At 55.3% G+C, this 11,900-nt stretch overlaps 1 protein-coding gene across 1 annotated transcript in view; it reads left to right on the top strand.

Moving 5' to 3' along the window:
• LOC111154271 (zinc finger protein 516) overlaps nt 1-9,416 on the top strand; it is a 59,975-nt gene extending 50,559 nt beyond the window's left edge. The window contains exon 3 of the mRNA XM_022513779.1: nt 8,432-9,416. Coding sequence (XP_022369487.1) covers nt 8,432-8,448 — 17 coding nt within the window. The 3' untranslated portion in view covers nt 8,449-9,416. The remainder of the gene's footprint in view (nt 1-8,431) is intronic.
• The last annotated feature ends 2,484 nt before the right edge of the window (nt 9,417-11,900 follow it).

The raw sequence follows: 11,900 nt of genomic DNA on the forward strand, positions 1-11,900 counted from the left end.
GATGGGAAACAGGCAGCTGAAGGAGTTCCCTACGAAACTACCAAAACGACGTGGTCTGTGAAGACGCACGTGCCGTGTTTTCTCAGGGTCCTTAGCAGGAATCCCGCATGGGCACCTCTAGAATCCACATGGGTGAGCCGCCCCGTACCCCCGGGAGAACCCGCACGGCCCAGGTGATTGCCAGGGAGGCTCTCGTAGGATGAGCCTGGGTCGCGCTTCAACAGGCAACAGAAACGCTTTAGAAGCTGAGATCTTCTGGGGTCAGACTCAGAGGAAGGAAAGATATTCCTTAAAGACGTGATTAGGTAGCTGTCGGCAGAGGCTGCCACGCTGGGAATGTGTGCTCAGAGCCAGGTGGTGTGGGGCCCAGACGTGCACAGCTGTTGTGGGCAGGCTGCTAGGCCTCCTGTCCCCGCAGTGCTTAGGGACACACATGGCGGCGGTGAGAGGCCCGCGCCCAAGGACACTGGCTGAGTGTGCTTTCCCCGTTCAGTGCCTGGGCACCCTGCCCGCCTCAGTCCCGCTGTCTCATCGGGGACAGTGGCACAGGTGTGGGTTAGAACAGGTCTTACTAGTCCTTGGTGCTCCTGAATGAGGCAGTGGGAAATGGAGGGCCTTGTGGGCAAGTTCTGCCGTTTCTCTAAGATGCACGTTCGAGGCTTGCCCCGTGAGGATTCGCACAAGTTCTGCCGCACATCACATGCGTGTTCTGGGTGATTGTGGCCATACACTGTCTGCAGCATAGAAGCAATTTTACATCCTTTACATTCTTTCGGTCTGTGGACATATGCTGAATTCAGACAAGAATTGGGTTTTAGCTACTTTGACAGAGACTTTGTCATCCTATTTGCCGTTTATGGTCCAGGATCCAATGTTAGGATCACACTCAGCTCCGTGAGCCTCACTTAAGTGCGTGGCTCCAGGCAGAACTTGCTCTGGTTGTCGTTTCTGGGCTGTTTCCGCTGAGTTACCGTTGCGCCCAGCAGTGAGAGTGCAGCTCGGGGGAGGCCTCTGGAGCTGCTCCCCTTATGTGAGCCTTAGCCTTTCTTCAAGAAGGATGCCCCACAGCAGGCCAGGTGCAGGTAGGTGAGGGCCATCTGCTCCACCATTCTCACCGAAGGGAACATGGGGCCAGGGTCTTCAACCTGGCCCGACTCCCTGGTCTCCCGTCTGTGCCCCAGAGGGTGCGCGGGCACACAGATAAGGAGCCAGGTGCCTGGGCGGTGTTGGGGGTGTGCTGGGGACTGGTGGCCAGGCCGCAGCCTCCCTGCCCCTGCACCTGGCCGTCCCCACAGAGCCACCCCGACTGCCCAGTGATGGATGACGGGGGGGCTTCCTGTTGTTCCCCCAACCCCGGGCCATGGCACGGGTTTCAGGTCACTGTGATTGACACTCCCTCGCCATCTCACGTGTGCCGGCTGTTGGCAGAGCCTGGGGGAAGGGTCCTGGTCGCCCCCCAGGTCTGCAGGTGCTCCCATCACCCCACTAGACAGAGTCGTGACGTTTTCCTTTCGCCCCTGCCGCTCCCCATCTGCACACCACCCACGGCCACTGCCGCCCAGGGCCTCCCTGGACGCAGGCCCGCCTAGGCGACTCCTTGTGTGGCCTGTGGAGCGTGGGAAGCACTTGCACCAGCCCACACGCGTGCACGCGTGCCCACACAGGTACCCCGCCCACCGCTGAGCCTGGGCCAGCCACGGACCGGGGTGGGGGTGCTGGGGAGCTGAGCCGCCTCTGCCTGGGCTGCATCCCCAGCCACGGGCTTGTGAGTCCCCGAGAGGCACTGCACCTCAGACTCCCCCAGCCCCCAGAGTGGTCTTCCCTGCGCATCCGAGGGCCGTGTGCTTCAATTTGAGATAAGCCTGTTTGCAAATGCCCCATTTTAATTAGAGTCGAGTCCTCAGCAGCAGATAATGTTAATGAGCCCTGCAGCCACCAGAGCGTGCCCCAGTCACCGTGCTCCATCTGCGTGACATGTGCTGTGGGGGCTGTTCTCGTGGACGCTGACTGGCCATGGCACGGTGTCCCTGGGGCCCCCCACACTGGTCTGTGCCAGTGGCAGAAGCTCTTGGCCTGTGTGTGCCGAGCTTGCCCGCGATGGTGCGGGCCGAGAGTCATGCATGGGGAGCTGGCGGGGTGTGGGTGGCATGGGAGCATGCGTGCAGCGGCTGGCAAGACACAGAGTGACAGAGGCCACACGGTGAGTAACGCAGAAGGAGGGTCCCAGCACACGGACGCAGTAATTAATGCCACCAGCGATGGGTTTCTTCAGCAGTGGGGTCTGAAGTAGAAAGAGCCGTGGTCCTGGGCAGCTCCCCCCGCCCCATCCCTTACAGTAAGTGTGGGTGGAAATTGGTATTTTCCAGCCACAGGCTAGGCGCTGGCATCTTTTTTGTGCAAGTGCTTTGTCTGTAATGGCCTTGCTTGGCGCGGTGTCGTGTCGGGGCTGGCTTGCGCCTGCACTAGCGCACCCCGTGTTCCCACAGTGGTGCTGGAGTCATGACCCCCCAGGTGCTGAACGAACCCACGCCCCTGAACAAGCAGGTCTTCCGGTTAACCGGACGTCGGGCTTTAATGTGGCCGCTGGGAAGAGGCGCGCCGTGGCGCTCAGCACGACAGCCCCTGGCGGTTTTCCTTTCCCCAGAAGCGTACAGAACTGCGTTGCTTTGGTGGGGAGCTGGCCCCTCAGGTCAGTCTGGGACAGTCGACAAAGCCCATGGCCGTCGTGGCCCTGAGCGACAAGGATGCGGCGGGCAGGTGTGCGCAGCGCTCTCGGCCCTGCTGGAGGTCCGCGCATGGCCGTGCCTCCCCCTGCCAGACACTCCTGCCCCCCCACCCGGGCTGTTTTCGCACAGGTTTGTTCGGGACAAGTTCTGCCCTCTTCTTTGTCCTGGCGCGTTGGTCCTCCTCCGTGAGACGCACCAGGCGGGCTGTGGTGCAAATGGCTGTGTCTGCGCCAGGATCTGGTTCCCTGCCTGACACACTCGCTGGCACAGCCACCGTGCACGGGCACCGTGGGCACGCGCGCCTGATGTGTGTGGCCTGGCGCGTGTGGCCTGCATGTGTTCACCGCTCGGTGTCCCCGCGGTGTGCCGCGCCGTTGGAGGGGTTCAGTGCGAGCTCCTGTCGCGGGGCACGCACCGTCCTCAGTGGCCTCGTGGGTCGTCCTGGGCTAAGGGCTCTCCCCGCTCCTGTCCCCTCACAGAACATCCCTGTGCCCTCTCCTCCCACGGGCACTTTCCGCTGACATTCTCGCTTCCTGACGGGATTCTGTAGCTGCTCGCTGTGCCCTTTGTAAAGGGAGCGGCGTCTCTGCGGCCGGGGCAACTGTCCAGGCCCCATCGCGGGGTCAGCGCACGCTCGTGGGTCCCATCCAACCAGCGTAACCGTCCGCGGGATTCTTGGCTGCCGAGGGTGGGGATGGTGACGGCGGCCTCCCGGTGTGTCTCTCGAGAAGGGAAGCTTCGCTGCGAAGCTGTCAGGGGAGCGGCCACTGCCACACAGGGCGGACCTTCGCCCGGAGTGGCCTGTCCTGCACTAGGTGCTTGTGTCTTACTGCGATTTTAGAACGTCTGCCGGTTGCTAAAAAGCCTGTTCTTCATGTCACCGACTGAACGCCCGGTTGTGTGGTAGCATTTTCCAGTCAGTGGTTTCTGTCTGTCCATGAAACCGGCTGTTTTAGCCTAGAAAGAAGTTACTTGGTGGTGCTGTGACCTTTTCGGACATAAGTAATGTCTCTCCAGATGCGGAGTTAACAGATCTCCGCCCAGACGTGTCCTCAGCTGGGGTTCGCGGGTCCCACGGGCGTAGACGCCCTTGTGGCGGGACTTGCTGCAGCGGGTTTGCGGGACGTGGTAACGCGGTTGCGCTGGGGCTGGAGAGTGCGCTGGAGGTTACAGCTGGTGTCAGGGCAGAGTGTCCGTGGCCCACGGGCGACCCGTTGCATCTCCCTAGGGCGTGGCTTTCCGCGGAGAGTGTTGGGTGGCGCGCGACGCCCCGCAGACCCACCAGGAGCTTGGCGAGGTTCTTCGGGGTCGCGCGTCCGGTGTTGGTGCCGCACTCCTTCCGCTCCACCTCCTGTCACAGGGTGTCCCTGTCGCAGGGACAAGCGGGTCAGCGAGCCTGGTCACAGGCTGTGTCTTCCGCTGTGTCTTTGTTACGGTACTTACGTTGGGGTTTCGTAACAGTTGGTACCCATGCTGGACTATGACTGAGAAAGGATGCGTTTATGTTTCTCTGGGCCTGTGGACTCAAGTTCTGCAGTTTTGTACTTAACCGACTGACCTGTGGGCTTCCTGTCCGCAGGGATGCACATTACGTGCTCTAAGCTGCCGTTCCCTCTCGGAGCCGGGCCCTCCGTGGGTCAGCTGTCCTTCGGTCCAGCCGTGGGACACACTCGCTCAGGCCTCTGATCCTGACGTTGTGCTGGATTACCTGCCCCTCCCACTGGAGCTGCTGGTTTGCTTAATTCCTAGGTGGAGGTCATGGCCCCTGGTCCTACTTCTTGTCCTTTGTTACATTTAAAGTAGCTTTTTTTTTTTTTAAGTTTTATTTATTTGAGAGAGCGAGCAAGGTCCGCTTTTGAACTGTTGAGACCTTGGGGTCCTGAGTAGGAAGCTGCCCCCCCCCCCCCCCCCGCCCCGCCTGGGGCGTGGCACTTTGTGCCAGTGCCCGCATCTGTGGCAACCCCAGGAGCACGTGGTACCCTCGCCGTGAAGACACCGTGGGCCGCATCTGCGTTCTGGGATGAAGCTGCCGCTGTCTGCCGTGGCCACTGGGGGTCCAGGTGTGCACACACGTGGAGGCAGGACGCTTCTTGCAGACTGAGCCAACCAGCCCCAATGGCCGTTCTCTTTCCTGGGCATCCCCTGGCTGTGCCAGAGCCCGGCGCTGTGCCTTTTGTCGCCGAGACCCAGGGCCCCCGTCCTCTGCCGTGTCACATGGGCGACCACACAGCAGCCCCCTGACTTGCCGGATTAGCATCCAGAGTCTGTGCGTTAGCTAATTCGGACAGATCGTGATGTCCCGGGTCTCCGAGTGAGACAGTCCATCAGGGGTCCAGGCCCAGAGCCAAAATGGATCTGCTTCTGTTAGGTCGGAATGAAAGAAACTTCAAGAAATGAAGTGATTCTCTTCGGTTGTGCGTTGTGGCAGCACTTTCTTCTCCGTACGTGCGCTGGTCAGCAGGCATTCCTCCCACAGCAGGAGTGGACAGGGTCGCTGAACCCTTACAAGTCACAGGCATGGATTCAGTGGTCGAGCTTCTAGAAGGAGACTCGTGGTCACGGTGTCTGTTCTGCAGTGTCTACTCTCGCAGGACGTGGGTGCTGGAGGGGAGGAGCGTCGTCACGTGTGAGGCATGGCCACGGCTCTGGGCAAATTGTCCCCACCCTCAGGAATGAAGGCCCCGCTGTTTGTCCTTCTCGTATGCGCACCCAAGTCCAGTCGTGAGGGTACCTGATGCTCGAAGCGAAATTCTAAATGAAAGGAGAGCTTCATGCATGTTGTCATTTCCAAGATGCTTTGTCATAGATTTAGCATGACTGAGTAAATGTTTAGTTCTAGTAATCACCAGTATTCATCATCAGGAAGAAGATTTTTAAAAATAATAGGCTGAAGTATGGGTATCGTTGTCCTAGGGGTGTTAGGGGGGAAATTCTAGGTGGCTTTGTGTGTGTGTTGTGAAGAAATTGTTTTTTCTGTTATGTGGTTAAACGTTAGAAATTGAAATGATATTTAGAACCAAGAAAAATGGACCCTCTCTCCCTGCAGCCCCCTGGTTTTTGGATTTAAAAGACCAGACTGACTTTTGCTGAAATAGGAAATCTGGTGTTCCCAGTGTGTTTGGATTCCTTGCCAAAATTTAAAGACTATGATTAATAGTTTATTTCTTATTATTCTAAATGTTATTTTAAAGTAGTTAAGCCAGACAAATAATTCCATTAATCAAAATAAGGGGAAATGAAAAAATAAATGGGGGCCTAATCTATCTCCGGTTTAGCTGTGGTATTATGATGCAGGTAATGGAGACCCGCGGAGCCGGCCCCGTCCGGTTTCTGGTCACTCTTACAGTCTCAGCATCACACGTCGGATTTCAAAGTCCTGCTCAGGTCTTGAAGCAGCTTGCATATTGGTAAAACCAAACAGACATCTCAAAACACGTTATCCACCTTTCTCTTAAGTCGAACGTACTATGAAAAGTTGTGAACACGACGCATGGTTTGTCTAAAGTGACACGCGGTCCTGAGAGCCGCCCCTCCCCCGCAGCGCAGTGAGTGGAGGTCGCGGTCAGGAAGGTGCTGCGTCTGACCTCATTAGGCCTAGAGCACCACACCACGTGTGTCAGACACTGGTCGCGTCCCCCTCCCTCTGAAGGCCGACAGGTTCGCGTGTGTCCTGGGAGGGTGTTTATGTCATCACCCCCCTCCCCCACAGGAGTACACGTACATCCCCTTACCTTATAAAGACAAAAGGGAGAAAAAGTAGACCTCATCAAGTTCTGGAAGTCAGTATCCATCCCTAGAACATTGAAGTGCATTAAGGAAGGTAATTATTTTCTTTGGCGTTACTGTTACTGAGAAACCCACAATTCACAGAGCAGCAGAAAACCCACAAATTTTCTAAAAACATGTTTCTCATCGTCTGAATATTCTGTCTCATAGTGGGGAGAAAGCAGCCTGTGTGCACTCAAAGTCCTAGGTGTGCACGTGCGTATTTCTGTGACTCCTTTCTTCCGAGGCTGCATTTCCCATGTGCCGATTTCTCAGATGAATTTCTTTCATTTCCTAAAAAGCCTGTAGGTCGCTGTATTGAGGAATAAAATGTTGATGACTCCCTTAAAGAATGAGATGCTGTTTGAACATATTGCTTCAATTTCAAAGCAAAAATAGGCATTTCTGTGTCTAGATTTATGGACTAAACTTAACCTGGTGGTTAGGGTCACCAGATTTTGCAGTCCTTCTGATTCATTTTTAAAACTTCCTGAGCTTTGCAATTCAAAACTTCTGTCCTTCATGGAGGGAGGCGCATCCTCCTGTTATCTCTCTAAACTGCCCTGTGCAAGTTTGTGTATTCTGGCCCCAAGGAAGCGAGGTGCGGGCAGCGGTCAGGGGCGCCGTCGCTGTCACGTGTGCAGAGTGGACACTGCTCAGAATCGCCAGCGAGTTCGCTTGCTACATAGAGTTACTCTGGGGAGACTTCCAGGCCATTCACCTAACCACTGACAATAACTCATTTTTCTCTTGGCAAACACAAAGGCCATTTTCCTTTCTTGAATGTATCTAGAAGCAGTTTGGAAGGTGCCCTGTTGATGAATCTCCGTGGCTTGAGGTCGCTGTGCAAAAATGTAAAACCTCGCTCTCCGCTCGCTGCGGGGAATGCGCCGTCTAGCCGAGGACGTGGAGTTACTGTTACGCGTCGGATAAACTCCTGCCTGTGCCACTGTGCCCGCCCCAGCCCCCACAGAACTTTTGTCCAGTATTTTCCTGGGCCTCCTTCAGTGTTGACTGATGGATGTCATGAATGTGGGGCTGGTTTTAAGTAGGAGCTTTCAGAAACTTGACGAAAGAGTAGCACTTAATGCATGGTGTCAGCCAGCCCCTCCCTGCCGGTTTCTGGGGTTCCCGGAGGCACAGCTGGAAACCGGTGAGAATTGCGCGCGTGCTGTGGCGTACGTGTGCGGGTTAATTTCAAGCGATCGGTCTCTCCTCGTCAGGACTTGAGCTGAAGGTTAATGCAGTTAAGTAAGATTCATCTCACCCCGTTGTTTCTGTCCTCAGATGGTGCACTCCATTGTTCAAACAGCGATGCTTCGAGTGTCACTGGAGAGCCTTCTCTGCAACCTGCAGGCTCACACGTATTCCCAGTTGTATCTCGCAGTGCACTTGACTTTAGCGAACCCCTTCTGTTTTCCCGACATGGTGATTATTTATGGAAATCGGTGGAAGCACTTGGTTCCCACGGACCGATGTGAGAGCGGTCCTTTTTTGACTGTCTGTATGGCCCCCAAATTCAGCCTTCCAGTGGAGCCTTCACTCACCTGTAAATCCGCATTGTGCTACAAATTCTCCTTTTTTTGGGAATCCTCCCCCAATTCCATCTTGCCACCTTTTAACCTCCAGGGCTGGTGTGGACACTTGTTTGCCTTCTTGTATGTGAAACAGAGAAGGCAAACCATCCTCTCTGAATCCTTGCAAATGATTGTCTAAAGCTGCCCCCGTAGACCAGGAAGGCCCATTTAAAATCTCTCCTGCTCGAGCAGAGTGAGTTCCTACAGCAGTCAGGGTTCTCCGCCCACCCGACGGGGTTGCGACGGGGTTGCTGCCTGAAGGTCGCGTGCTCGTGGGTGTTGATGCGGAAGTTAATAGGGAGACGCACTTAGACACCAAAAGGCAGAAATGAGCTTGTCTGTTGTCTGCTTTTTCTCATCTAGGGGAGAGACCGTTCTAACCCCAATCCCGTCCAGACAGTGCCTCTCAGAAAGGGAACCTAGAGACTCATTGCCGGCGTACCCTGGCGCCCCGTGACAGCCGTTTGCAGCCCCCCATGGACGGCCCGGCAGTGACCCCGACCCCCTGTGGAGGAGAAGCTGCAGGAGCCTCGACCGGACGGCCCGACCCTGGCGCAGCCGTGCTGGAGCGCAGGCCGGAGGGAGACGCTTCTGCGCCTTGGGAAACGGTCGGAGCACACGAAGATGGTCTCCTCCGAGATCGCGTGTACATACTCTGTGCAGCTCTGGGCTCATCGACCGCCGTCCCCTATTTTCTTACCATAAACAGTGCTGTTGGCAGGTACGCTCGGAGCACAGGCCTCTGTGTTGCTGGAGACACGTTTGAGACACTGGAGAGAGATTCTTGTGCGCGTCGGAGAGACTGAAGAGCCGGGCGCCGGCGGGAGCTGCCGATGCTCAGAGGACGGTCGGGTAATGTCAGGACACGTGGTGGGGTAGCGGCGGCTGGCGGAGTGTTAGTGCCACAGCCCATCTGTGTCGTAGGGGTGTTTAAAGTCGTCCACAAGAGAGAGGAAGGAGGGAGCGCTGGGCACTGCGGAAAGCAGGCTCAGTGGGGCAGGGCCACGGCGTGGTCCTAGCTGGTGGCCTTCGGAGGCCGTGTGTGTTTCCCCTTTGCTCTTTCCGTCCTTTGTGCTCAGCGAGCCTGCAGGGGACACACACCCATGGGAGTGCGTATATTTGCTTCGGAAAAGAGCTAGTTGAACACTAAGACAAGCAGGCTTCTTTGTTTATTCTCAGGACCTTTTTGTAACAGGGCTACACTCTGCGGACTGCTCCCCAAGGAAGACTGCCCGTAAATTCTCTAGCCACTGAAACTCCCTGCCCCGGTCTAGACCTGTTTCAGTGATGGCGGGAGCACCCCTGAGCAGATCCGGGGGCCCTGGTGCTCTGGAAACTTGTGCTCCCCCCCCCCCACATCTGTCCCTCCCACCAGCCCAGCTAGTAGGTGTCTTTTCTTCTCGGGCCCGGGGACCTCCATGGGATGAATCCCTTCATTCCCGGAGCGTGGAGATCCCCTGGCCCCTGGGTGGGGACAGCTTCATATACCTCTTCCTCAGTCCCGCAAATGCAAGTTTTTGTACTGGGGGGTTAAGGCCCGTAACAAAGGATCTTAAACCGTGCAGTGTACGCAGCTAAAATTGTATTCCACAGATATAAATATTTTCTTTTCCTGTTACCGTGGCACTGTGTGCGATGGTAATATTTCTGAGAGTTTCAGATTTTTGCACATATGATTTTATGCATTATCAAAAGTTACTGCTGCCTTGAATGACAATGTTCTGTGAAATTTTTTGCAAAAGCTTTACTAGGTTTTTTTTAATTGTGACATTTTGTAAAGGCAGGAAATGGATTAAAAACGAGCATGCTAAATATATTTTTCAAAAAAGCAATAATTTTACATGTACAGAAATTATCCTAACCTTTAATACTGGTGAGAGCAACAGTTTACTTAATACAGTAATGGATCAGCGCAGTTTTTTGTAGAAAATGGGCTTCTGATACAAAGATCTGTTTAAACTCGTGCGCACGCACAGACACAAACCCTGAAGTGTGGTTTTCCTGTTCTAATGATTTGTTGAATTTTTATTATATTATTATTATTGTTGATGTTGTTATTAGTTAATGTTTGTTCTGGATTCTACTTGTTACTGAATTTAAATTACTTGAGGTTCCGGTTACTTTGCAACACTTGGAAACAGTGGGATGTAACTGGGTAGCTCCTCTTTATGTGTGGATGTACACATGCGTATGCGTGTGCATGCGATGTTTTCACTCACTTTTTCCTGATCCTCTTACACCAGGTTTGTACCAGACCGATCTGTTGTGTTGGTGTAATTAGGAACGTTCACGCCGATTGTATCGAGCAGCTGTGATCGACTGTTTCTGTATTTTGAGCAAAGTTGCAGAGACACATTCCTCTGTTAGAAATCAGAATGCCTTTCTGTTGACTTCTGTCTGATCATTTCGATAGTTTCCCCACAGTGATAAGTTCCGGCTTTCATTTTCTCTGCGGAAAGTGAACAGTGACAGGTCAGGGCGCACAGGGGCTCCTGACCCGGTCCTGTCTTTCTCTGTGTTCTAGCGATTAAAAGCAGTTCTGTCCCCAAAGTGACACGGAGCTGTACTGTCCATTCTTCCTGTTTCGGAAGCACCCCCGACCCCGGAGCCCCGCTGGCGGCCAGAATGGCCTGGTGGCGAGAGGGGTGCGCACCAGGTCTCGCGGGCTGAGCGCGCAGCCCGAGTCCGCTTGCGGGAGTGCGTGCCCGGCCCAGCGCAGAAGGCGGCGTCTGCGGAACGGAGCAGGGGAGGACGCTGCCCTCCAAGCCACGCCGTCTGGGGCCGGACTGTGGCTTCCTTCTCCCACTGGTCATCAGTATGGTTGGGTCTGTTCATACGTTGTTGTCTGTTTGACCATAGTATTTAATATGATTTGTGTTTTCTTATTTATTTAGCCAATATGTTTTGATTTGCTTTTTTTCGAACGATAATTTCCACGTGATCTCTCCTGTACGTCGTCTTCTGACTGTTACAGACTCTTTCTACTACCTCTACCGACCTGCTGTTTCCTTGTTTCCTAACAGGATTTTTACAGTGTTGGCGTCTGATGTAACTTAGACAATAAAGGGTTTGGTTGTCTACACCGCAGCTTCTCCGTGTGTCTCCCCACCCTGCCGGCACCCTCGCTGCTCCGGGGCGGCTGTGGGTCTGGCTGTCCTCACCCCCCTCCTCCCCGCTCACGTCTTTGCTCATTGTCCCAGTCCAGTCACACAGAATGACGATGAGCTGAGGTCACTCACTCATACTCCTTAACTCGAAGAACGCAGCGTCCGCTCTCCGCAGTGTCCGCCGCTGGCCCCTTCCAGGACGCAGCCCGCCTTGGCCACTCCGCCGCCTGCTCCGGGAGGGCCCCTCAGCCTCTCCGACGGCTCCGTCTCCCGCCGGTCCGAACGCAGCACAGACCTGCAGGGCTCGGGGATTTTGCCTTTCTAGTTTCGAAAAGTAGGAAATACTCGGAGCGGTTCCTCTGATACTCATTTATTTTCGAAATCAAGAAAGACACCGGTTTCCCGAGAAGTGCACCCGGGAAGCTATTCGTGGTAGTCCTGACGCGCGGCCGTGGCGCTGGGTGAGGGACGTGGCTCTTGCCCTCTGTGTCTGGAGCCACGTTCAGACGTTGCTGCTCTGTCTCAGGTCACGTAATGTTCCGGAAACATCCGGAACAGGGGCCCGCGCACAGCAGTTGGTAAGCGAGCCCCGCTTTTGGACGGGTGTGGCCTCAAGCGCGGCGCGGACAGGGAGCCACTCGCTGGCTGAGAGCGCGACAGCCAGAGCGCTCGGAGCCCGCGGGACGGGTGTCACCTGGATCCCGAAGCGACGACACGTGTCGGTC

This window comes from Enhydra lutris, unplaced genomic scaffold (assembly GCF_002288905.1).
Source record: "Enhydra lutris kenyoni isolate GAN:26980312 unplaced genomic scaffold, ASM228890v2 scaffoldscaffold36, whole genome shotgun sequence".
Lineage (NCBI taxonomy): Eukaryota > Metazoa > Chordata > Mammalia > Carnivora > Mustelidae > Enhydra > Enhydra lutris.